This window comes from Acinonyx jubatus, chromosome A3, assembly GCF_027475565.1.
Source record: "Acinonyx jubatus isolate Ajub_Pintada_27869175 chromosome A3, VMU_Ajub_asm_v1.0, whole genome shotgun sequence".
NCBI lineage: Eukaryota > Metazoa > Chordata > Mammalia > Carnivora > Felidae > Acinonyx > Acinonyx jubatus.
The window spans coordinates 34525861-34553798 of record NC_069388.1 but is presented as its reverse complement, the minus strand read 5'-3'; the positions used below and the strand labels follow the sequence as shown (position 1 = coordinate 34553798).

The window sequence follows — 27938 nt, the reverse complement described above, 5'->3', positions numbered from 1 at the left end:
GCCTGCTTGCCATTCTCTCTTTCCCTTGTTCTCTGCCCCTCCCTCACTCATGCATTTTTCTCTCTCAAAAATAAATAAATAAACTTTAAAAAACCTGCATGTCACGAAACAGCATCTTAACAGGGAGTGCTCTGAAAGAAAGCTATTGCTTGGGTCACAGACACTAATTCATTTTAATGGTGCTTTTTGTGTTCTTACCGAGTGAATTCTAATCAATGGCTAGGTCGGTAGAATCCACAGGTCTATAGATTAACCTGTTTGCTGTAGTCAATCAATTTGATAAAAACTTGTGTAAGTTCAAAATCACTGTGGTTTTTGGACTAAGTCCATTTGTATGCTAAACCAACAGGACTGAAACGTCACCCTGCATCAGAATCACCTGGCAGTTTAGTTTAAAACAGATTACTACTGGGTTCTGCCTCCCAGAATTTCAGATTCCATGGGTTGAGAGAATTAGGTGTTTGTTTATTTTTGAGAGAGAGAGAGAGAATGAGAATATCAGAATCTGAGCTGTCAGCACAGAGCCTGGCATGGGGCTCGAACTCACAAACTGCCAGATCATGACCTGAGCCAAAGAGGTTTAATGGACTGAGCCACCCAAGTACCCCATGGAATTTGCATTTTTAAGAGGCTCCCAAGGTGAGGCCAGTGGTCAGATCCCTAGGAGAAACTCTGTGTTTGGGAGGAAAAACAACAATAACAACAACAACAACAACAACAAAAAAACTGAGGGGAGACAGGTTCTTTAGGGCCTTTGCCACGAACCTTTGTAGTAAGCCTTCCACTCAACATTATTCAAGTTCAGCAAAGCGGTCTTGGTGTTCAACCCAATTTACTAAACTAAGCTTTTATTACCTGCAATAAATTATCTGACTTTACCTTTTTTGTAAACAAAAGAGAACACATAACAGTTTTGAAACTTAATTTCTATAGTACTTACTGATGGGCTTATTTGAGGACTTACTTACAAAGCCTAATTTATAGAGTTTGCCAAATATTTACAACCTGCGTGAAGTATAATGAGCAGTCTGGAAATTGTCTAAATTCAGTGTAAATCTTTGCATTTTGAACCTCATAAAAACAGCTTATTTTTGTAATCAAAGGAAAATTCAACTTAGTATAAAATAACACACTTATTTTTGGGGATTTTAAATGAGGGCTGCATTTCCATCTTATGTACAGTGACTCTGTGATTTCAGTTTGCTGTGCCGCACCAGCTGTAACGTGATGAAAGACATCTGAACTCCCTTCAACAAGCCAGAGACAAAATCCTTCCAAGCTGGTTGCATTCTTTTTTTTTTTTTTTTAATTTATTTTAGAGAGAGAGAGTGAGTGTGAGCTGGAGAGAGGCTGAAGGAGACAGAGAATCTTAAGCAGGCTACCTGCTGAACAGGGAGCCTGACACAGGGCTTGATCCCATGAGTGAGATCATGACCTGAGCTGCAATCAACAGTCAGAAGCTTAACTGACTGAGCCACCCAGGTGGCATCACCACCCCCCTGTACCACCCCCCTGCTCCGGAATTGTGTTTCTAACTAAGGAATGCAGTTGTCATAGTCAGTATTATTTGCAGAGATGAGAATCATCTGCAGAGGTAGGGGGAGGAGAGGGAGAGGGGGCAGGGGAGTGTGGGAGGGGTGGGTTTTATTGTAGTTTAGAAAAAAACTGGAAACCACCATCATGTGACTGCTTTTACTCATGGGCATTCTAAGCTACATCTCATACTCACGTATTACCCAAAGGCACAGGTGTTTGAGGAAGAAGTGCTAGCAATCTGTTAGCCATTCCTTTAAATAGAGGGTTTTTAAGGAGAGGAAATAAAAGCTAAATTTTCTAACTGGAATGATGGGAAGGATTTAGGCAAGCAGAAAAATAATGATCTAAATTGGAGAGAGGAAAGACACCAGGTTAAAACCTCCAGTCTTGTCATGGATTCTCAGCAACAGTCCCATGACATCTTGCAAAGTGACTCTAAAAATAACACCATGGAATCCCAGATCTTTCCATCACATTTTCTCAGGCTTCTTGTGTAAAGAGCGTTTGCCTAATTTTTCTTGGAGCTACACTGTACAAAACTGGAGGTGTATAGCAATGAGGGTTAGACATTTATCACCTGGGTTAGAATTTATTGATTCCATCAATATAAGGACCTCAGTAAAATGGGCATTTATCGAGCACCTACTGAATGTTGGGCACTGACCATTCTGAATGTTGGGGATGCAGCAGTGAACAGGACGTTGCCCGGATGTCAGGAGAGGAAGTGAATAAACGAATAAATGATATGTAAATAGTGATCAATGCTATGAAAACAACCCAGCTAGATAAAGGAGGGAGAGCCGCAGTATGGCAAGAATGGGAGCTAAGGCGATATTCCAGAAGAGACGTGAGAAAACGTGAGCAAGAAAGCAGTGCATTAACTGGCGGAAGAGTGTGTTCCGGACAAAAGGAATAGCAAATGTAAAGTCCCTGGAGCTGGAGGGAGATACTGAAGTAGAGAGAGGGAGACACGGGCAGAAAGGGAGAGTGAGGGTGGCTTCCTGTAGGGCTTTGTAAGTCTTACGGTGATGTGATCTGAATTCCGTTTTAAAAGCATCCCTCCAGTTGCTATTTTGAGAACAGACTAAAGAAGCAAGTCCAAGGCAGAGAAACCAGGAGAGACAGGACACTGGCCTGGCGCACGCTGTAGTGATGGGGTGATGGGAAGCAGCTAGATTCTTGATACAAGGCTGTTTGTAATGGGCTGATGCAGAGGACAAAGGCGGCACTGATGGCCTCAGCTGCTTGCAAGGACTGTGGGTGAAGGGTCTAGATTTGGACGTAAGTTTACAATACTGTTAGACAGTTATTCTGTAGAGGAGAAAGGATGTAGCATTGAGCTCGAATCTTCCAAAGAGGTACAGTCGCATGGCAAGCTCTTGGCTCTTTAAGCAGAGAAGGCGGCTGAAGAAAATACAAGCCAAGCTACAAAGATGTCTTTTATACCCATACCTCCTTCTACTGTAGGAAAGCATAACCATATTTTCCCAGTCACATGTACAGGAAAATAATCTGTATTTGAAACCTCAACTCTGAAGAACTCAGATACCATGCAATAGTATGGACTCGTAAGTGGCGCCTGGGTGGCTCAGTCAGTTAAACTTCCAATTCTTGATCTTGGCTCAGGTCATGGTCTCATGGCTCGTGAGTTCAAGCCCTGCATTGGGCTATGCACGGTCACTAGGGAGCCTGCTTGGGATTCTCTCTCTGTCCTTCCCCTGTTCGCTTGCTCGCTCTCTCCTCTCTCAAAATAAATAAACAAATAAATAAAATAAAATAAAATAAAATAAAATAAAATAAAATAAAATAAAATAAAATAAAATAAAATAAAATAAAATAAAATAAAATAAAATAAAATAAGATACCCACTTGAAATAAAAAGATAAAGAGCAGAGAACTTCTTGGGGAAGAAAGTAAAATGGCTCAAAGTCAGGAAAAGTTCCTCCTCCACATGAAAGCTGGTCCTCAATGGACAGTACATGAGACTGAAAAGTTGGCCCATTTGCCTGGATGAAAGGTTTGGTAAAGTGTTTTTTCAGAATGGTCAGGTCATTAGTGTCCTGAGAGCCCAGGAATTAAGAACAGAGTCAAGAATCTCATAGGATAAAGACTCCTAAGCAAATTCTATATTAGAAAGTCTCTTGACTGATCTCTCACTAGTCAGACCAGCACTCATCAGATGCTCATAAAACAAGCAAAACACTCTGACAACCCAGGGAATGCTAACCTCTCACAACTAGTAAGCAAATGTCCAATATGTTGGATCCTTTGTTCTAACCTTGCATGCTTACTATGAGTTACTTATGTTTGTTTCCAAACCTGTTCATATCCATTGTAATTAAAAAACTATATGAACCAGGGGTGCCTGGATGGCTCAGTTGGTTAGTCATCTGAATTTGGCTCAGATCATGATCTCATGGTTCGTGAGTTTGAGCCCGCCATCAGGCTCTCTGCCATCAGTGCAGATCCGACTTCAGATCCTCTGTCCTCCAATCTCTCTGCCCCTCCCCTGCTTGCACTCTCTCAAAAATAAAAACATAAAAAAAACCCATATGAACCAACGAAATACGCTCGTGGAAAGAAAGAGAGTTGTTCCTTCTCTAAGTTGGATATTTTGGAAAGATGTCTTTAAAAGCGAGTTGCTCAACATGTTTTTTTCTCAAACTGTGTGGACAACAATAGGATTAGAGAAAGGAGTCATAAAGTTGTAGGGTTCTGCACTCCCATTGCTTCATGAATGTCTTTAAAAGCCTCACTTCAACTTCAAAGAAACCAAACTGGATATTTGAGGCAACAAATGCCTCATGGGTGAGATATAGGCAAAAACGACATGGACCCCAATCCACAGACCCATACTGAATGAAGATACTTCATACCTGATATTAAGAGTTTGGCCAACAACCAAATCACATTATATGCTTCCAGTTAAAAGAAAGTGTCTAATTTATGTATGTGTTATTTTAAAAGATGCTGACTTGTTTTAACGGACTTTTGTGAAAAACTGACCAGGAACACAGGGCAAGAATAGAAGGCAGTTAGCGTATCATGTGGCACCAGGATTCCAGGCTCATAGCCTGTAATCATGCTTCAGTGGTATCACAAAGTCACAAGTGCCATTTCAGACACACGGGACATCACCACATTTCTCACTTAACCAGATCGAATTTGTGAGTTCTGCCATCACTGTGACCCGAGGTCATTACATTTGTTGTATTCTGTATCAATCCTCTCACCTTGATGGCTTGTGTGTTCTGTTAGGGATTGTAACACATACATAGGAATAGAAATAAGATGGTGGGGACGGGGAAGATAGTGTCAGTGCTGGAGGTAGCATAATGATATGAACCATGCAGTTTTTTTAAGTTTTGATATCAGGAAGTAGGCAAGATTATCCACATAAATGTATACTCAATAACAAGCTTTTTCACTTTCTTCTCCTCCACATGTCAAAGCTTCAGTGGAAATGCTACCAAGAAAAGAAACCCAAATCTTAACTTTTAGTACATACCCTCTATCTCAAAGATAGACATATATACGACCTACTCATGAGTATGGGTCTCCAAACATGGTTCTGAAGCAAAATGGACTAAGATTGATAGCAATCAAACCATGGAAAGCAAAAATGTTATGGGATTTACTGATTTAAGCCATCTTCCCAGGACTGTACTTGCCCAGGGCATCAGGTGGGGTGGCACAGCCAGAGCATCACATGGGAAGTGAGAAGGCCTGGGCTTTAAACCAGACTCTGGCCTAGCCCGCTGTGTAGTCTTAGTTGAGTTCTGCTAACTCCTTGGCCTCACTCTCCTCATCTGAAAAATGAAGCGTTAGGAAGTGCTTTCTAAACTCCATTTCCTGTCCTAATAATATTCTGTGACCCTGTGATCCTAATAGCTAACACTCATCAAAGGCTTTCAATGAGGGACACTGCACTAAGCCCTTTCCAAGTAGTAACTCATGCAATCCTCATGACAATCCTAATGGCAGATACTTTGGTATTATTCCCATTTTACAGATGAAGATAATGAGGCACAGAGAGGTAAACTGTGTGCCTAAATCACACAGCTGCTAAGGGGGAAAGCCAGGATTTGAGCCCAGGCAACCTGATGCCAAAGCCCAAGCTTATACTGAGCCACCCTGCTTCTTGTAATGTGACGGGTTGATGAAAGCCAGAAAACACAGGTCTACAGAGCTGTCTTTTTGCAAAATGTTGGGCAGCTCAATACCTGCATCTGATTAATGAGACTTTTTCTTTGTGGGTGGTCAACATGGACTTCTGGGATTGAATGTTGCTATGGCAAACAGCCACTAAAAAAGACCTTTGTAGAAAATATGCAGACGTAAATGCCAAAAAGCAGGAACAATGTATGTTGACATCAGCAGGGTTCAAGAAACCATTCAAACTGGTGTTGATCTAAGCAAGATAATAAAAGAACTTAAAGGCTTTGCAATATCTATTCTCCCAAAGTGAAGCAACCTGGAACAACAGCACAAAACCCACAAAACCACCACAAGACAGAAACAAAGGCTTCCCTGTAACATGGAGCAACCATTCCTGGCTCCAAAGCCTAAGCCTGGGAGCTCCTCAGACTTCACCACACATCTGAGTCATCTGGGGTGGGGGTGGGGGGGGTTGCATCTTGTTAAAAAAGCAAAGATTCTGGATCAGGTCTGGGTGGATTGGCGACTCTAAAGTGTAAGGACCTTCTAGGTGAGGCTGTGTTGCTGGAATGTGGACCACACTTTGTGAGTGGGAGTAGAGAGCCTATAGGCTCTCAGAGTCTGTAGAACTCACTTCTGCCACCAGTAAGCTCTGGGTGCAGGGTTAAGTCTTCGAAGTCTGGTTTTGTCAGATGATCTTATCTGTACATTCCCCCCCCAGCTCTAAATGATGACTTTCTTATTCAATCCTACATTATAGGATTAAGTGGGAAAATGAAATGCCTCCCTTAGCCCCCAAACTCAGGTCTCTGCAATGGGAGAATCAAGGCTAAGGCCTCTTCACACCTACTACAGAAAGATGAGAGCTCTCTCTGTTCAGAGGTAAAACCACCCTGAAGACAAATGACTTGCAGCAAACTGATTTATGTTTGAGGCTTTCTACTTGGGACAAAATCTCTTTCAGACTTGCTTGCCAGGGCAATGGTACGCTAGGTATGGTATTAAAAGATGGATCATGATCCAATACTTCAATAACTTATAGGGGCAGGGATTGGAGCTTGAATATCTTTACCATCTAGACCTGAACTATCTACTATGATAGACATCAGCCATATGCAGCTATTGAACACTTCAGATGTAGCTGGTCTGAATTGAAAACACACATCACATTTTGAAGACCTGGTATAAAAAAATGTAAAATATGTCATTAATAAGTTTTATTTTGATTTCACATTAAAACAACGGTATTTTGGGTATACTGTGCTGAACAAACTATTTTATTGAAATTAATTTCACCTGTTCCTTCCTACTCTTTAAATGTTGCTGCTAGGAAAATGTAAATGATATCTGTGGCTTGATTTACATTTCTACCAGGCAGTGCTGATCTAGTCCCCTGCTATTCATGTGGTTCTCCGACCAGCATCATCGGTATCAGCTGGGAACCTGTTAGGGAGAATTTTGTCCCCATCTCAGACTTACCGAATCAGAATGTGCATTTTAACAAATTCCCAGGTGACTCCTGTGCACATTCTAGTGTGAGAGAGGTCCTGGGCTAGTTTTCCCTACAACATATCCACAGAGGTATTTGGATTCTTGGTATATGTGATACTCTAAAAGCATGGTGCTTGCTGAATTTTCTACACCAATGTTCAGCTAGGCAATGGAAATAGATTTTTTTAAATCTTAAATTACTATACAACTTTTAATATATAAATCAAGATGACATTATACATAAAGATTATGCACACCATCCATATACATCTGGGGGGGAAAGGGAGAGAGGTGCTTTCACTGAGGCTACCTTAGTTACTTCCGGATTTTCAGCCACCATGTATGTGAAACTGATGTTCACCAGATCTGTGCCACTGCAGACACAAACTATTCGCCCTTCCAGATCATTCTCTGACTTTCCAACAGCTTCAAGAGCAGCCAGGATTTTGGGATCCTGTATAGACATATATATACACACAGGAAAAAATTGTTAGATCAAAGCCTGGAGGAAACATTGCTCATCTGATGTAAAAACACACAGGACAAATGTTTTCTTTTTACCTAGAATGCCCAGATATCTAGCATTATTCTAAAGCTTGTAGAGGTAAAACTTATAACACTACACATTACTTGAACTCATTTGGTAAGAAAGGTATTATAATACTATTGATTTAGAAAACTAGGTGTGAGGGTCTGTCTTTAGGTTCTTGGTTGTAATTATTACAGCCTGGTATATGAAAATGGGATGGAAAGGTTGTGACTGGGACCTGCTTGTGTCCACAAAGATCAAAGGGGTCTCTCAGCAGAGGACAGTGACTGAGGTCTCATGCAAATAAACATGGGCATTGCCACGGCCAGCAATCAAGGGTCATTAAAAAATAAGATTAAGTCTGTCAAGTAACCTGGACACAAAAAGTATGCTCATCTCTAGAAGCCATGGCATCTTCATTTGGAATGATGACAGTATAATTTTACCCTAAATAGCAAATAAAATAGCATTTTGTCCTCCAGGAGAACTCAGAAGGAAATGCCAACATAGTTACACAGAAATTTTAACTAACATAAAAAGAGGACAGCTTTAAAAAAGACAAAGAGGAACAAAATGAGGAACATAATTTTGTTTTCAACATCTAAAAACCTGCAGGGCTATTATGAAAATGGGAATAAATACTGTGCTTTAATATTCTAGAAAAAAGCCAGCTTTTAAATTCCTAGCACCACTATGCAAACAGCTTCTTATTCAAACAAATCAATCACTGTGAAGAAGACTGATTTATATGCTCTGTCATCTTTTTCTCTCAGAGGCAAACTGAGCCTCCAAGGTGAGCCAATGTCTGCGTGCACAGGTGCACAAATATGAAACTACCCAAGCTATTTAAATTTCCACATCAACCACAGACCAGAAGTGACTCACTGTTTGCTGAAAAGAAAAAAAAAATGGCAGCGGAGGGAGGGGGCCCTTGACAAATTAATTTCTGAGTTAAGGAAACGGTTTCTTTGATGCTGATACCATGAAAGCATCTTCTCTTTGAAAGGTGAACAACGTTTCTAATATAACTAAATGTAATGCAATCCAAACCACCCAAAAGGTACAGATGAAAAGATTTCTTTAAAAAATTTTTTTAAATGTTTATTTATTTTTGAGAGAGAAAGACACAGAGCATGAGTGGGAGAGGGGCAGAGAGACAGGGAGACACAGAATCTGAAATAGGCTCCAGGCTCTGAGCTGTCAGCACAGAGCCCAGCGTGGGGCTGGAACTCACAAACCGGGAGATTATGACCTGAGCTGAAGTCGGATGCTTAACCCATTGAGTTACCTAGGCACTCCATAGATGAAAAGATTTCTGAACTGTGTGTTTTCTTAACTCCCAGCTGATGAGTTTGGGCAATAACAGGTTAAAATAGCATTCTAGAAACCTTTTCCAACCTAAGGAAATCTGTGTTTAGAAGAACAGCAAACACCAATCACAGGTACCTTTGGGGTGGCTCCCAATCGAATACTGTTGATGAGGGAGCATTCTAGAACTTGTCCTTCCTGAAAAGAGAGAATATAATACAGCAGTGAGGCAAAATCCTGCCAGACTTGTGGCACAGATGAGGTACATGATGATGAAGGCAACACCAATGACAGTAAGGTAGAGGGGGAATGAAAAATAAAGGATAGTAATCGCAATATCCAATGATCAGAAATAGTCAAGACCATTCAATTTCAATATATTCCATTCAAATATACATATATATGTATATGTTCATATATATGAACGTAAGTCTGCATAATTATTTATTATTACTTTTATAATAAAAGTGCTGTTACCTTTATGCATATAATACTATATTACTGGTGTGTGTGTGTGTATACATCATTAAATATATGTGTGTACATGAAATATTAAGTGGGAATAATGCTTTTATAGAATTCCAATTCTACTGTGTTAAATTCAGTTCAAAGATTCATTAAATGTGTGCACTGTGCTGTGTATTGAGTGAAGTCCTGGGGTATAACAAGATGACCATCCTCTTAATGTGCTTTTGAGCCTCAGCTTGAATATCTCTTCAAGGAAACCTTCCTAATTCCCAAGATTAAATCAGATCTGCCTGTTTTTAACTCTTGTAACAACCTGACCTTCTCTTTCACAGCACTCAATGACTTCTACTTTTTTTTGTAATGCCTGCTTTTTCTCCTAGACTGGAATCTATGAGGTCTAAGATATTGTCCTTGATCAGCACTGCATCCCCAATGCCCAGCACATGCAAGTACGTTTTTAAAATCTTGAAGTAATGAATAAGCATAGGGTCCATGCTCTCAAGAGGCATTCTGCCTGCTTGTTGAGAAATAAAGTAGTTTAAACCAGAGAGCAGGAAAGAACAACTTGCTGTTCTTGGGCCATACCTTGCCTTCACTTCTCCAGGTCAGAAAGAAGCCAAATTCATCCACTTTGAAGAGGCAGTTGGGTTCAAACACAAAGGATTCCTGTTAAAAAGAAATTTGTTGATCTGTATGACTCATACCACTTTGAATCTAATGAAAATGCAAGTACCTTTTAGCCTCTAAATAGGGAAAATGAGAAATCACGCTTTTGCATCCTAAACCTTAATGACCACATTTCTTATCATGGAGTATTTTCATCTTGAAAACTCTTTGCATTCACTTTTATATTGAAAGACTGATCACAGAGAATAAAGTTTCTCTAGGACATTGCAAGAAGAACTCAGAGAAGGAAGAAGGACTCCCAGATTCTAGCCAACTGGTCTCCCTCCACAAAAGAGGTACCATTGCCTGTATTTAATATAATATAAAAAACCAGGAGATAATTTTTTTAGTCTATGTTTTTTTTTTCTTTTTTGTCTACACAATTCAGCATTCATATGCTTACGCAGAAAACTGCTGAAATTTTTGCTTTTACGTCCAACCTCATTTGGTGTCCAGTAAACCAGAGCTTGAGCAGGGTTTTGAGCTACGCAAAGTGTAGTCCTTGGACCAACAGCATCAACTGTAGAGTCTAGGGCTCCAGCCCACATGGATTGAATCAGAGTCTCCAGGGGTAGAGCTCAGAAATCTGTGTTCCAACAACGCCTCCAGGTGATTCTAATGCACGCTAAAGTTTGAGAAGCACTGTTATGGCCTTTGACACCAGAAACTATGTTTGAAACCTACAGAATCAAAATCTGAATCAAGAAGGAATGTTAGCCACATGCAGGGGCCCAAGGGCAGCTATAATACACTTGGCAAAGGATCCCTGGTCTTTAGCAAGAAAGCGCCATTGTGCTTATGAGCGGCAGGAAAATTTTACAACAATGAAAGTAAAAGAATATTCAGGAAATGAACCCAGATACCTTCTGCCCTCTGACTGCATTGCACCAAGCCTTGGCACCCATGTGTCAACAAATCCACATGTCCTTCTCATCATGATCTAAAGAACTTGTCCTCTTAGATAATCACAGAGCAAACAATAGGGAACCTGTCTGCCAAACATGGATCAGGGCAGTGACTTAAAACAAATAAAGAGCAATTATAGGATTAAGACTTTAAGGGTAGTTCAGATTGCACCAATCAAAACAGAGCTCTCTAAATTTTAGGGAAGCAGAGACATTCATCAAGGTAAATCCAATGTCAAGATACTGGGACACCATAAAGTGTCAGAATTTGGAGTCCCAGGGGCCTTGTACAAAGTCAGACTTCAAATTTGTTTGGGTGGTCTTCTGACAGGAGAAGAATATCATACCCATTTCAATTCCATGCCAGTTACATGCTAAGCACTGCACACATAGCAATGGGAAATACAAAGAATGAGGGCATGGGATGACCTTTGTTTTTGGACTCAAAACCCAGTTCTGCCATTTATTTTTTATCGTCTCCTAGAAAAGCCCTTTCTAAGTCTCAGAATCCTTATCTAATAAATGGAGGTATTTACACATACCTTTCAGGCTTGTAGGAATTAAAGGAGTTGATAAACGTAAAGTACTTGACACACAATTACAATTCAGCAAGCTGTAGCTACTATCCATAATGTATGGTTCAAATTTACATTTGTGGCAGCAAATTACTAACAACATGATATTGCCAATACATGACCCACAATGATACCACTTTGAATGGTGCGACCTTTTTGAAAAGGCTTGACCCAGAAGATTACACTTTACATAGGTCTTAGAGCATGGGTAGAAATTATCCATGAGGAGCAGAGAGCAGCATTTGCAAGGACATGTAGGCTTGATCCGACAGTGGGAACTTCTGAGGAGTTGGTGTGGTTAGACTACCTCACAAGAGTAGCAGTGGATGAGACTGGACACATAATAAGGCTAGATCAGAAGGATACTGTATGCCACACAAAAGGTATTAAACTTGACCTACAAAGTGGTAGGGAGTCTTGTGTCATTACTGATTGAGAAACAAGAATCAGCAACTAATTAAAATAGGAGAATTCACACATTTTCAAATACTCCCCAAGCAGTATCTTTATGGTAGTACAGAATTCTGGTGCACAACATTCAAAAGTATGTCCTAAAATGGTATTTACAGAGTTGACCCACAATGAACCAGCCACCATAGTTATTATTTATGTGCACTCTATCCTATTCTAAATAAGGATCTGAAGTGATCCATGAAACACACATGATAAGAATAGTTTTTCAACTTATTTTGAGGTGGAACTTTCAATTCCTTGGCCTCTGTAACTGTAATGTTTTTTTTCTTTCTTTGTCAGTTACGAAGTACCCCCAGAGCTTATCATTACCGCCTTGAAATTTCAATTCCTAGCATCCCACTCTTGGGCCATTTCACCTGATCCTTCTAGCCCCTAGCACAACAGAACACATTCTCCTATATTCGTTTGACTTCTTCACCTCTTCCTGTTCAGTATCTACTGATTTATTGAACCAGAGCATTGTTGACTTTCCTCTCTCACTTCCATTAACGAGTCTCCTTCATATTTCATGTATATCCACTTCACTCCATCTTACCACCACTTCGGTCCAAACCATCATTATTGCACCCAAGGTCTGATCTTACCGCTTCTCTTCTTTCTTCCCACAGCAGCCAGATTGACTCTTTGAACTTTTCATCAGTGCGTTAAATCCATTCAATGGGTTCCTGCATTATTTAGGATAAAACCATACTCCTTACCAGGGTCTCAAAGTTCCTAGACAATCTGGGTCCTTCAGACTGTTTATCATGCCACTTTCTGTTGTTTTCCTTCTGCTTCACTCAATCCATGCGAACTCTTTTCCTTGAACTCCTCCCTAGCTCTTTCTAGCCTCAGGGCATTTGCACTTGCAGCTTCCACTACCTAGGAAGTCCCTTCCTACTGCCCTAGGCATAAGTAGAGCCTCTTTATCCTGCAGACCTCACCTCACCTGGCTTCAGAGGGGATTTCCCTAACACCTCCTTAAAAAAGGCTCTCATTTTATTCTCTATTACAGTATCCTGATTATATCCTCAATTGCACCAATCACAATCTGCAATTATTTTTATTTCTTTGTTTACTGACTTATCGTGTGGCTTTCACACCAGAGTGTAACTTCCACATGGCAGGATCCTTGAGACATTCTGGTTCACGTTTGTGTCCCGAGTGCCTAGCACATCAAAGGCACCCTGAAACTAAAGTCCTGCACTCGAAAATAAATGAACACACGATATCCTGTTTCAAATAAAACATTTTTCAGTAGGCCAACAGATAAAACAGATAAACAAGAAATTACTCAGGTTGAGGGGGTTGTACCAAGCCCAGAATCCATCAGGGTCAGTCCTTGGAAGGCTGCCATAGACAGATGTACAAATACAAGGGCACTGCAATGAGGCTGTCTGCCTGGCAGACAGGCTCCTTTTTATAATTCATACAAGCTCATCTCAGAGTTTGGGTGTGGCTTTGAGGTACCTCCCAGGAATACCCACTGGACCAGGAGCACTGTTTGAATGCCACTACAAGGAAATCATTTCCAAACCAGGATAAGAAACTGGACAAAGAAAAGAAAAATAAGGTAGAAAAGTAGAGTAAGGTCAAAACAAAAGATAGCTCCAAAAAGGCTTACCATAAGATCCCAAACAGTTAAAACAGGATACTAATTTGGCCCTGGGCTCCCTAGCAACCAAAGCAAAAAGGGAGAAAACACCATTGACTAGGAACCCATACAGTTCACAGATAAAAACACATTGGTTGTTAGGAGAAGCAGTTGCCAGAGAGAAATTCTCTGTGGGAGCTCCAAGGAGCCCTGACCCATGCTAAAGACAAGGTTCCCAACAAAGTTCACAATAATGTTGTCCACTCTGTCCACAAGATTCTTGGACTAAATGTGTTCAAACTCCCCATAAAAATCAGAACAAATCTGAGTATGCAGCAATCATGGAAGGAAACCTAATCTATTTAGGTTTCTCTCCACTCCCAGGAACACGAAGAAGAACCTGGCCCTCAGGGTGAGTTTAAGTACACAATCTCCATTCTTTTTTTCCCCTACCAGCTGTGTTAAATTTCACACAGAGTCACAAGGAGAGTTACTGACCACAACTAGGGTTGTGGCCCTGTGACCTAGCTGAGGCAGTAATATTCTCCGTCTCCTTGTCAGGAAAACCGCCCTCCAGACTTGGGCATGGCAGGGGGGTGGGTCATCAAAGGAAGCTGGTCTCGTTCTCCTTTGCAAATCCTTTTGGCAGTTAACAAATGGCGATGGGATTCTCTGGTAAGGAGACAAACCAGAACAGAACTTCCTCCAGGGAGCTCAGAATTTCAGTTCTCACAGGACTCCTAAAATTTGACACAGCCACACTTTAGAGCTCAAGGACTAGTTAACTCCTCCAGCCCAACCTCACTCTTTCCTTAGGCCCCTGGGAGAGACAGGGTGAAAGGCACAGGAACTCCTTTTGTGGAACTGTGAACAGGCAGGGGACCAGGGTGAGGCATTTTATTTGAGAGGTGCAAAGAATCACTCTGGCTGGAATCACTACAGGCAAAAACCTTTTTCTGCCTCAAGGATCCCTGCTCGGTGCTCCGATGGGCTTCCTGAGGCACTTCTGCCATTTCATCGAGGCTAGAGTATATTTAAAAGCTGTGTGTCTCAACACTGTTTTTAGCATATTTCCCCCTATTAACATATGCCACTTCAACATTACTTAATATCACAACCTGTCTTTCAAAGATTCAGGTTACTTTCAAGATGACGTACATTAAAATATTTTTCCTGTTTCAATTCTAAAAGTATTTTGGTTAAACAAAATTTAATCCCATTTCTTCATGTGAGGAATGGCAGAAATCTCAGCAGACTGAATACTCTGAAGAGGAGGCAGGTATTCAGTGGGGCTTCCAGGTAACAGGTGGTTGAGTTTATTTTACTTGTGTGTCTATTTATTTATTGTTTTAAGTAGGCACCACATCCAATGCAGAGCACACACGGGGTTTGAACTCAGGACCCTGAGACCTGAGCTGAGCTCAAGAGTCGGACACTGCTCCACCCAGATGCCCCTATTTGTGCTCTTTCTTACCTCTGCTCTCCTGCCCTCTTGCCCACCGTCATTACCCACCAGCATTACAAATGCTACAACTCTCTACTGTGGGGTCTCATCATCAAACAGGGAATGGTCAAGTCTTACCACCAGCTAGGGAAAGGGACTTGGGGCTGGCTAATCAAGATGTCAACACCACTTTACTTAAACAGCTGTGCAGAGGCTCTTTTGTGCTTGTGACTGGATGGGGAGATAAAGAGAGGTGGAGTGGGTGGAGACATTCACATCATAGCAGGAGTCTCCTGTTTTCTAGAAAGGGGACTCTCTTTCTAGAGGTGGTGCTGGGGTCCAGGCTTTGTAGTTCACAGTTCCTGGGCTCCAGTGCCAGTCTCCTCAGCAGGCATCTGCTGGAGAATCTGGGTGGTGGTGCTGCCTAACCTCACCAAACTTCACTTTTCCCATCTGTAAAATTAAGAAAATGGATCCCAACCTTATAGGGCTCTCACAATTGAGAAAGCCTAAGTGCCTGGGACAAGCTAAGTGCTGAATAAATTGTAGTAGTCATTAGAAAACAGCTAGTACTATTTAATTTGGGGGCTATTGTGCAAGACATTTCACAAATACAATCTCATTTAAATGTGCTGCCAATTCTGCAAGGCTTTAGACTAGATCAGTGCTGTCCAATAGACTTTCAGCGATGATGCAAATGTGCCAGGCGGGCACAGCTACACATGGTAGCCATGAGAACCACATGGGGCTATAAAGTACTGGAAACAAATCAACAAACCTTGTGCAACAAAGGTGATTTTTAATTTGTGCCTATTACCAGCAGATTTCTGGACGGTCAGTAAACGAACCCTGCGTTTGCAGGCTCCACCTTTGGGGAAACTTGGGGCTCACTGTCCTTGTTTCCTGGTTTGATAAGAACTGACAGGAAGAGAAAAGGGCTCTGTTAAAGTTGGAGAGAGACAAGTGACATCTGAGTTACCGACACGCCACTAGAGGTCTTATCAAACTTCAATAACATTATAAACCACTGGCATGAAAACAGACGACAGACTAGGGACACAGGTGGAGTCTGGAATAGTTAACCAGGACCTGGTGCTTTCTATCAAGATCCTGGAACTTCAGAGCCCAAGTGATGCCACACGGCCTATTTATTTCAGCTCTTTATTCCAGAGGAATTGGCTAGAGGTAGCGGAGCCTTCCTGATTCTGCACAAACGCTTCCTCTCTCAGAATCACAATTTTTTTTACTTGGTTTCAAGTTAGAACTAAAGCCCTTGGTGATGACATTCTGTCAGCAGAAATGATTTATAGACCTGCTATAACAGATGGGTCCAGAAGTTGTTTTTTTACCCTCATGGGTATGGTTTCCCCCTGGAAGGATCCAGAATGTTCACTGCATTTGTTAATCTCCCTTCTAATTTATAGACCCTGTGAGATGATAGACACTGGGGCTTCTCAGCTCGCATTCTACAGAGGAGCAGGAAGACACTGGTCATGGCTGTTCCAACCCAGACCGTTGCTATGCACTATTACCTTGTGAAGAGACTGGTCACGTAACATTAAGAGCATTCGCAGCTTTTGTATTCCTTTCCATGGCCTTTGATTCTTTAGACAGATGTCCCTACTAGGTTAAACTGTTTAAACTGAATATAAACCTTTGCTCCGCCTATCTAATGCTCAACCAGAAACCAAGATGGATATATACAGTTTTGGTATGTTGATAAGCAACCCCCAAGGCGTCTGTGGCACCAAATACACAGAGTACTGCCTCTGTGCCCCTGAGCCAGCTTTTACTAGCAGATATGCTTACTGAGCGCCAGGCGATGCTACGTGCACTTCAGACACATTGCCTTATTCACCTCCCACCATTCCTACGAGGAGGGTACTATTCTTACTCCTATGTTATAAAGGAGGCTGTCAAGACACAGCAATGAAGCGTCTGGTCCAGTACAGAATAGCTGACAGGGCAGAGCTGGGATTGCTGGCTCCACCAAAGCACACATTTGAATCGTACCTGCTCTGAGGCCCAGAAGGGAAGGTGCCATTGTCAGGGCTGGGCCCAGGTAACTGTTCAGCAGTCCTATCTGGAGGCTCCGCTCTTCTTGTCACCGAATGCCAGTAACCATTACTAGGGTTAGAAGGCGCTGGAAACTTTTTAGGTTTTATTACAGTATGTCTTGAGGCCTCCCTGTGAATCCCCAAGCTGCACAGACGGTACTTATTAACAGGTTATTTCGGAGGGGTGTTTTTCACAGCTGTGTACATCATGTCAGAGTGTTTTCTAGGATCTAGTACCAAGTAAAATGGTTTTTCCTGATCTGTTGCTTCCTTTATAATCCGGCAGACAGTCCCATGACGGCCTTTCTGCATTGCTTTGGCCACTAGGATCACAAGTAGCAGCTCTGAAGCTCACTTTTGTCAACTTTATGGAACATTTTTGCTGTCCACAGAGTGGCTGACTGCTAAATTTGCCTGTAATTTGAAGTCCTTCACATATTTCTTTCCCTCCCTTCAGGCTAAACCCCTGTTCCATTCATCCTATCTAGTGGTACGCATCTCTGCATCACAGCTTACTTTGGGATGTGGTAGAAACATGTGTCAATAGCACAAAAATCATTTCATGGACACCAGAAACCACTGGGCATTTCACACTGGTTTCAGGATCAGACAGACCAGATCCGGATGTGGCTGGACAGTTACAAGCTTATTTGAGCTCTGTTTCTTCATCCCCAAAAGCAGGGAGTAACAACTGCCCATTTCACAGGCTACCTCTGGGCATTTGAGTGCTTCAGGCATAATCTGAACCCAGTAAATTTTTCTTAACTGTTAATAACATTGTACCAGTAACTATTACTAATGTTGCCAGTTATCAGTTACAATTAATCATCCAAGAACAAAGGAGGTAAATACCACCATCACTACATTATGGATGAGTAAACTGATCCTGAGGTTAGCAAGTTGCCCACAAGGACACAGATAATAAGCAGCAGAGACACATCTCCGTGGCAGCACGGAGTGCATCTCTTCACAATGAGCAACAGTACTACTGTGTGCTTACTTCCACTGCTCCAGAATGCAAATCTGGGAGCTGAAATATGGAGGAAACCCAGAGTTTGTAAATTACTACTGCACGCGGCTCAGTGAAATTTTGTTTTTTGCACAAGGAGGTCAGGTCATGTTTGTTCCCCGCACAAGCCAGCCTCAGGCTAAATCAGCCACACAGGCTCAGCCCTCAGAACACAGTTTTAGCTTCTAGCCTCTTCAGTTGGTGAGTAGTGACCCAAGGAGATACTGTTGGGGTTAGGAGCCCCTGCCCTGCACCTCCCTGAAGGGGTGGATGATGCTCTCAGATGGTGAGAGGGCAATCCAGGAAGTTATTTGGAAAGCTGCACAAGGTGCCAGACCTGTTGTTCTAAATTTTATAGGAACAGAAATGAAAATGTCTCCCCCTCAATAACTATCCATGAGCATATAACTTGCTCATTTCAGCAATGATGGAGGTACAGTAAACTCTTTTTCTGATATCAAGTGGAAAATTTTAATCATTTCACTTTTTCCATTTTTCCCCCAACCATTTCATTTTTTCCTTTCTTCAGAAACAAAGAATGTCGGGGCACCTGGTTGGCTCAGTCAGAAAAGTACGCAACTCTTCACCTAAGGGTTGTGAGTTCGAGCCCCATGTTGGATGTAGAGATTACTTAAATTAAAAAAGAAAGAAAGAAAGAAAGAAAGAAAGAAAGAAAGAAAGAAAGAAAGAAAGAAAGAAAGAAAGAAAGAAAGAAAGAAGGAAAGAAGGAAAGAAGGAAAGAAGGAAAGAAGGAAAGAAGGAACGAAGGAACGAAAGAAAGAAAGAAAGAAAAGAAAAGAATATCCTCAACATTTCAAGTGACCTGGCTTAGAAGAGTCGATGAAGGCTACTGAAAAGCAGCAAGGGAAAAGCATAACACCTTTCCTGATTTTTCAAGTTATGTATCTTTTAAAACCCTGAAATTTAACTTGATGGTGCTTATTATTTTTTAAAAAAAATTTTTTTTTCAACGTTTTTATTTATTTTTGGGACAGAGAGAGACAGAGCATGAACGGGGGAGGGGCAGAGAGAGAGGGAGACACAGGATCGGAAACAGGCTCCAAGCCATCAGCCCAGAGCCTGACGCGGGGCTCGAACTCACGGACCGCGAGATCGTGACCTGGCTGAAGTCGGACGCTCAACCGACTGCGCCACCCAGGCGCCCGATGGTGCTTATTATTAACAAGGCCTCTGACCCTATTTTTGGCTGTGGAAATTTGTAGTCAGCTCAAGTAGGATTTGAATTGGCGTCGGGGGATGATGTGCATGGATGGGCCACGTAAGAGAGTCAAACTCCGTGTTTCTGATTGCTTAAAGTATGGGAATCAGTATTTGTGAATTTCCACTTTCCCGTTTACTTCCAGATACAGACGTAAAGCTCTGGGATTAAATTTTTAAGGTCTGCCAGTGTGAGATGCCAGACTGTGTCTGTCTCTGTCCCTCTCCCTCCCTGAAGAACCTCTGATGTGGGTATTCTGAAGCCAAATCTGGAATGTCACATTCTGAGAGAGCTCTTGTGTTGTGGCAGGACACTGGGACGGGCTCCCTGATTCTTGCCATGGAACACTTGAAGCAATTATTCCTAGGATATTCAGTCACTACGTCTTAGCTTGGTCTTAGCTTACAAGGTCAACGGAACACACTTTTAGGAGGAGTGGGTGGTCACTGAAAGTAATTTACTTGGACAGGAAAACTGTCATGTTAGTCAAAACTTAGTGACTTTAGCAATTAAAATAAGGAAAAATTAAAGATGACAAACTTACTCAGAGCCAGGGAGGAAGAGAATTCTTTTGTAATAAATATTTACAACAAACATTAAAATCAAATATGTCCCCTTCCTCCCCATACCTCTCCCCTGCCACCAAAGATTCTCTCCTTGAGCAAACCTTAGGCGGGGTCCTCTGCATCTTCTTCCCAGCCAGACCTCCACTTTCGGGCTTCCATGTCTGTCTTTGCATTGATTGATTTTAGTTGGAATCCTGCTAAGTTGGTTTAGCCAGAATCTCCTCAGGATGTGATCACCGTTGATATCTGATCAGGTGCCTCAACTTCCACCGTCTCCAGGTGACTTCCACCTGCTCCTTGGCTACAAATCCCCCCCTTCCTCATTGTATTCAGAGTGGAGCTCAACCTCTCCCCGAGTAGTGTATAACCTCCGCTGCAGTCATCTCTTAACCATAGTCTGCCCTATCATTCTTCAACAAGTGCCCAAATAACTTTTACTCTAATACCCCCACCCCACCCCCGGCCACCACCTAAAATTCCAAGAACAACAGGAGATGTGCTCTTGGCAGATGGGCTTGAAGCATGACCACAAGCTGGAAAATCCTTTTCAGTAAAACGCTCCTAATTAAACCACAATTTGTTCCAGAATTATAAACTGCACTGAGCAAATGATTAGAAATAAAGTGACAGAGAAGACATGTATCTGAAGAAGCAGGTCGAGGAAAGAATGTTTTGAGCTATTGCTATCTGGAGATGGTAGTCCAAGTTGAACAGAGTCATTGAAGGGAAAGGAACCTCAAAGGACTTCCCTGGAATTTCCCTCTGAATATACACATTTCCTACTTCAGTAATTCAGCTTTTAAAAATGCCTGCTTTTACACCAGCTGCATGCTATATCACTCCCTTACATTTTGTCTTCTGTAACAGCTTATATTTGGGCCTCAAAGACACAGTCCCAATGGATCTTAGGGCCAATCCTGGCTCTTTCGCTTCTTGCAGTCTGCAAAAAGTGCAGAAATTACTGAAACATGTATACAAAGTCCACTGCTATCACCCAGAGAATTCTATAGTGAGACGAGAGCTGTAGAAAACTGCAGATCCAAAGGCTTAGCATCATTCTACACTGAAGGGAGCGCTAACTGCATCAGGGATAAGGGAGAGGAGGCAGGAGCAGACAGGGAGAGCCTTCAAACCATGAGGCAGAACTAAGACCTGTGAGGGGAGAGAGGAAGGGTCTCCACCAGGTGGATGGAAGCCCTGGAGCAAGGACTCCCACCAGCCTCATCTGGGGCGGAAAAGGAACGGTTCCAGAATCTCTTCCAGGTCACTCACTGGCTGGGGATCTCAGCATGAATGTCATCAGCAGCTGCAGCAGCTAGAGGTTGTCTGGTGACACACAGCTAGCGGCAGGGTCCCCCGGAAGGAGACGTAAGTGGCATACCTCCACGGCTGCCACAGACAGGACCTCTTGCTAACCATTCTCCAAAGCCCCCCACAGAAGGACCTCCAGTTCCAGCTCCTTGGTACCCTTAGAATTCCTTAAACATTAGGAACCACTTAAAATAGGAAAAAAAAAAAAAAAGAGTCCCAGATGTGTAGCTAAGGATCACTGGGATCACTGGAGGTGCTTAATGAATGAATTCCCTGCTGGAGATAGAGCAGTAAATAAAAACAAAGTATCTGCTCTCATGGCTTATATTCTAGGGGGAATTTTGACAATGAACAAAAAACAATCTATCAGAACTGATAAATATGAAGGAAAAAAACGCCAAAAACCTAAAAGGCTAATGTCTGTCTATGTGAACATGTGCGCGCATGCATAAAGAGCTCACAGAAGAGCAGTCCAGAGAGGGAGCTGCAAGTGCAAAGGCCCCGAGGATTGTGTGCCTGGTATTTTCAGGGAACATCCACGGCTCAGTGAAGTGGCAGGTCACATAGGGGGCTTATAAGCTATGGAAGGAATTTGGAAATTATTTGAAATGAGGTAGGAAGCCACTGAGGGTTTAACCAGAAGACAGGTATACACTCACTCACATTCTAAAAATATCCCTCTTAATTATTTCTCACAATGGCCCTGCAAGGTAGGTGTTATCATCCCCACTTTTCAGATAAGGAAGCTGTGGCTTAATGCTCAGTGGGTTTAAGACTGGCTTATAGTGCCATTTTTTGAGTAGCAAATCCAAAGTTAAAGATAATTTCTGTTTAACTCCAAACCTATGCCCTTAACCAACTATGTGTATTTCAGACTTTTCAAGAAAGAGCTCTCTTGTAAAGATTTTACCCTAAATACCATGTAGTACAAACCCTTTCTTTATTTGCAAACAATATCCTGGCGACCTGGCTTGGGGGAGTATCCAAAAACTAGGCTCCTTTTTGTATTTCACAGAGTTAAGAGGATCATCCGCCCTTTTAGGTACTTGGGAGAAGAAGATCTACAGAAGAGCAGGAGAGGAGCCAGCAAAGTGTCATCAGGGAAATTCCTTAGTAGAAAGAGCACGTTGGCCTCCCACCTGGGAAAGCCATATTAGCTCAACCCACACACTTCATTACATGTTTCGGACACACTATCATTTCAGAGCAATTATTTGCTATCTATGGCCTTAAGACTAAGTGTAAAAACCATGTGTTTATTAATCTATCAATATTAAGTATTAAGAGACAGGCTTCCCTACTGAGGATATTTCTTGTCTATTTTCATTGGTTGAAAGAAAATATTATGTTCCTTCCATAGAGTACATTGTACCTAGTTGGTTTTTTTTTCCCCAAAAAACTAAAGTCTAAAGAAGTCCTGATTAATACTTTTCTATAGGCGGATACTTATTGACTATAAGGTAGAGGTATTAGTGTTCTGAGGAGCACTAATGAGGCACTTATCTGCTGGGAGGGGCAAATATCTGAAAAATAAATTCTTTCCATCCTCATCTCCTTAAAAGAATCAAATTAAGAACTCCTGGATGTAGTAATGTAAATAATTATGGTCTGAGATACATACAGCACATAGGTTACTAAAAGACTTAAGTAGCTTTCATATATATATATGTGTGTGTGTATATATACATATGTACATATATATACATCTATATTCACACATACATATACATATATATGTGTGTGTGTATATAAATATTTAAAAATCATACATATCTTCAAAAAACTGTGTAGGGGAAGAAAAACATTTTCCTTAATCCTCTTAGGGTCCCTGGCTGGGTCTGAAAATTAAACTGACAAAGACAGATTAGCAAAAGAAGAACATACACATTTATTTACTATAAGTTATATGTATGATTAAAAAGAAAACCATATGCCCCAAGTGGAGTCACTTACATTAAGACCCCATGTCAGAAAACCAAAACTTAATGCCTGACCTTACTGCAATTTCAATCTCCCTAAGTAATGTGACCTGTAGCCAGCCAGCCTGGGGTTTTCTGGTCAGCACTAGTATGTAGTCCACTGATAGATGCCCTCCGTCCCCTCAGGAGGGCAACTTTGCCTAAAACAATGCATTCTTCACTAGTTAGTCCCATTTTCTGTTTCCTCTTTGCTTTAAAAAACCTTTCCCTTCCTGCAGATCAACAGAGCCCCTTCCTGTTTGCTGGATGCTTAGATGAATTCATGAATTGTTGAACAAAGCCAATTTGATCTTCACATTTACTAAGATGAATTTTTTTTTTTTTAACACGAGACATAGGAGTCTGCATAAGAAAATGAAGACCGGAAAAAACGGTTAAATCTGAGTATTTCTGTATTAGGTATGATGAATAGTGTGGACGGTCATGTAGAAATATGATAGGTCAAGGAGTATGTGGTTAAGTGTGGTAAACTGGGGGATCTTGAGAAAGGCCTGTTTGTTCAGATTCTTCTCGGAGTATCTTTGTCTTTGGAGATAAGGATGCTTCCTTCTTCCAGGTCGAAGGAGGGCACTTGCTATTTTCTCAAACTCCCTCAGGTTAAAATACTCGGTGCACTAACGTGCCGTATTTTGAATGCCATCATTTGCACATGGCAGCCATTTCAAGGTCCCAAGTCATGGGACAGGTAGCTGTGATTCACGTGTGTTCTCTTTATCAATCAGTTCTGGGGACAGGCTCCATCAGTCACTACACATTGAATAGTAGGCCACTCCTTAACTAATTTAGGCTTCTCTTTCCTCATCTGTGTAATGTGAGAAACAATCCCACTTAATCCTTACCACCAACTGAGGGTTTAAAGAGATGACTGAGGTCAAGTGCTTAGCACTGTGCCTGGCACACTGAAAGGGAAATAAAATCTATTATGTTGAACTCCTCTGGAAAAAGAAAAGTTTCTTTTCCTGAATGGTTTCCCCTCTTTAACTGCATTGTTTGGTTGGGGGAGATTAGCTGCAAAGAACTTTAAATGCATTCATTTTTTTTCTTTCCAAGGAAGTCTAGAACTCTTTGACGTGCTATGCCTCATGGTTCTCAAACTTGCGCTACATCATCAGAATCACCCCAGAGAGCTCTGAAAACAAGGATTGCTGGAGACCACTCTCAGAGTTTCTGATTCGGTAGGTCTGGGGTGGGGCCTGATAATTTGCATTTCTAGCAAGGGTTCCATGTGCTGCTGATCAGGGACCACACTTTGAGAACCACTGCAGGCTAGCACATGGAATCTTTCTGCTCAGCTGTGATTGGCTATGGCACCGGGGTGAGGGGTTTAACCACTGCAAGCCTTGGTTCTGCAATCTGTAAAAGGAGGCTAGAGACAGACCTAACAACAGGGTTCTTCTGGGCTTAAATGAAACAACCGTTTGTTCAACAGCGTTTAGACCATAACACCCTTTGTAGAGCACCTAGTGAATGCTCATCATGGAAGAAACTTCTACTGTAAGGACTAAAAAGCACCCTCCCTAAAAATCACCAAAATCAGAGATGCCTGGGTGGCTTAGTTGGTTGAGTGTCCAACTTTAGCTCAGGTCATGATCTCATAGTCCGTGAGTTCAATTCCCACATTGAGCTCTGTGCTGACAGCTCAGAGTCTGGAGCCTGCTTTGGATTCTGTGTCTCCCTCTCCCTCCCTCCCTCCCTCTCTCTCACTCTCTCTCTCTCTCTCTGTCCCTCCCCCACTCACACTGTCTCAAAAATAACAACAAAAAAATTTAAAAAAAAACACCAAAATCAGTAACAACAACAAAAACATTTCCTCATAATGTTTAGGAACAGGGAATTCATTCGCATGAAGTGGAGTTTAAAGAAGTGCAATTTTATCACTCACTGCAAATACAAGTAATATACAAAATTCTGCTGTCTACTTTTTGAGGCTAATACCCTGACCCTGTAGGTACAATTCATTTTAAATGATCCAGAACCTGGGAATAAGACAAAAAATGGCTATATATCCTCTGGACACTGAAGAGAGCACTGTCTAAGAGGCCTAACCAAGGAGGATTTATTGCTATAGAACAGTGTACTTTTGTTCAACTTACTAGTTACTATTTTTTAGGGCCCAGATTCTTTGCAGAGTAAGCTAGATAAGTTGCCATTGTTTTCTGTTCCACAGAGATGCATGTGATTTGTGTCTGGTAGAAAAGACAACCGCTAGTTTAGTTTTATTGCTGCACAGGACAGTAACCAGTTCTGTATCTACTTGACAAAACTTGTGTCCACTTTCCTCTCCTGACTATACATAGTTGACCTTGAACAGCATGGGTCCACTTATGTGTGGATTTTTTTTTAAATAAATGCAGTACAGTACTATAAATGTGTTTGCCTCAAGTTTTTAAAAATATTCACTTTTGAGAGCAAGTGGGGGAGGGGCAGAGAGAGAAGGAGACAGAGAATTCCAAGTAGGCTCCATGATGCTACCTCCTAGTGTGGAGCCCAAGACAGGACTCAAACTCACAAACCATGAGATCATGATCGGAGTGGAAATCAGGAGTCCAGGTGTTCAGCCGGAGCCATCCAGGCGCCCCCTAGTATTTTCTTAATAACATTTTTTTTTTCTAGCTTAGTTGATTGTAAGAATACAGTAGGTAATACATATAACATACAAAATATGCGTTAATCAACTGCTTATATTATCATTAAGGTTTCTGGTCAGCAGCAGGCTATCAGCGGTTAAGTTTTGGGGGAGGCAAAAGTTAGTTGTGCATTTTTCACTGTATGGGGGTCACTGCCCCAAACCCCGGGTTGTTCAGGGTCAACAGTACAACTTTCTACCTCCAGTGCTCTTAGAACTAGCTTTATCATCCTGCTGGTGTCCTCATTGAGGGGTTAAATAAATCTTGAAGCCAAAATACTTTCTATGAGGGTTGTGGTTTTAGTGTTTTTGAAAATTATATTTGGAAAATTCTTCACTTCACTGATGAACAGCCTGGGGTGTGTAGGCTGCCTGGGCCTTTTGGAGTTTCACTGCATGGCCCTCGACGTGATTTCAGAGCTGTCCTGGAAAGAGGCCAAAGTCAGCCTGTCCCACTCAGCCCTACTTTAGGTTGGTACTGATTCTGCACTTTGATACTCCACTGGGTCTGATAACTGCAGTAGTGGTTTCCCTTATCCTGGCAGATTCCGTATGTGTGTGTGTTAGGGGAGGGGGCTGGAGGGAGAAGGGGGAAGGAGCTACTATAAAGACCAAGGTTTTGCCATAAAAAGACAATCCACCAGGGCTCCTTGCTTCAGTTACGATAAAGTCCCATGGGTGAGAAAAAGGGGTGGCCCCCACCAGGGGATCTCTGATGTGGGAAGGGTGGGGCCTGAGGTGAGTCATGTATGAAACACTTAAATCTCTGTTCTGGCTGCCATCAAGAAGAAGTGGCTGAAGTAAACTGTAGATTCCAACGAAGTGAGAGCAGAACTCTTTCTGTGTGTTGGGAAAGGAGGATGGTATTTTAAACTCTGGTTGTAGTTTGAGCTTGTGGTCTAGAACCATGCTGTTCAATAACATAGGCAGTGGCCACGTGGAGTTAAGTATGTTTTAATTAAAATTAAAATTAAAAACCCAGTTCTCTCAATCCCACCAGCCACATTTAAAAACAATTTTCTTAATGTTTATTTTTGAGAGACAGAGACAGACACAGAGCACAAGCAGGGGAGAGGCAGAGAGAGAGACACACAAAATCTGAAGCAGGCTCCAGGCTCCAGGCCCTGAGCTGTGAGCACAGAGCCTGACACGGGGCTCGAGCCCACAAGCTGTGAGATTATGACCTGAGCTGAAGTTAGACGCTTAACCGACAGCCACCCAGGCACCCCTCACCAGCCACATCTGAAGTGCTGGACAGCCACACTTGGGAATGGGCAACACAGATATCGACCCCGTCTGTCATGCAAAGCTCTGTTGATGACCACTCAGCTAGAAGGGCAACAGAATATTCTTTAGGATAAAGCTCTTTTAAATTTTCAGTACATTCATTGCCCTTCAGAGTCCTACAAACGTGAAGGTCTCAAAAGACTCTGGCTCCCTTTTTACCTCAAACTCTCACTTCCAAACTGTTCAGGGAGAGAAAGGACTAAAATTTTCTGTTTTGCTTGTTTGGCTTGAGAGGGAGAAATTTTTTTTTTTTTTTTTTTTTTTAATTTGGGGAAGAGGCATGTGGAAAAGAGGAAGTAGATAAATTAGAAAAGGACTCTGAGGGAGAGATTAAAAAAGAAAAGAGGGGTGCCTGGGCAGTTTAGTCAGTTGAGCATCTGACTCTTGATTCCAGTTCAGGTCAGGATCCCAGGGTTGTGGGATCAAGTCCCAAATTGGGCTTGCATGGAGCATGGAGCCTGAGATTCTCTCTCTCTCTCTCTCTCTCTCTCTCTCTCTCTGCGCCCCTCCCCTGCTCATCCACACTCTCTCAAATAAAAGAAAAAAAAAGAAAATTAGAGAAACAGGAACATGTATCTTAGTGGAAAAGGGGGGCAAAAGGAGAAGACCATGGGAAACACTATCTGGCCAGGTTGGCTAATGAAGTTTGTTGAGCATGATCTCTGACGTTTAATCTTGAAGTGTGCCCTGTTGTGGGTCCAGTCCTCCTCGGCTACCACCAAATCTTAAATGAAAGATTCTTGGGATTTGATGATAT

The 27938-nt window shown here is 42.0% G+C and overlaps 1 protein-coding gene across 20 annotated transcripts in view; it reads right to left on the bottom strand.

Moving 5' to 3' along the window:
• PLCB4 (phospholipase C beta 4) overlaps positions 1-27938 on the bottom strand; it is a 415996-nt gene that overhangs the window by 130801 nt on the left and 257257 nt on the right. For all 20 annotated transcript variants that reach the window (XM_053200245.1, XM_053200251.1, XM_027069585.2 and 17 more), the window contains 3 exons: positions 10076-10156; positions 9161-9220; positions 7496-7639 (listed from right to left, as the gene is read on the bottom strand). In XM_053200245.1, coding sequence (XP_053056220.1) covers positions 7496-7639; positions 9161-9220; positions 10076-10156 — 285 coding nt within the window. The remainder of the gene's footprint in view (positions 1-7495; positions 7640-9160; positions 9221-10075; positions 10157-27938) is intronic.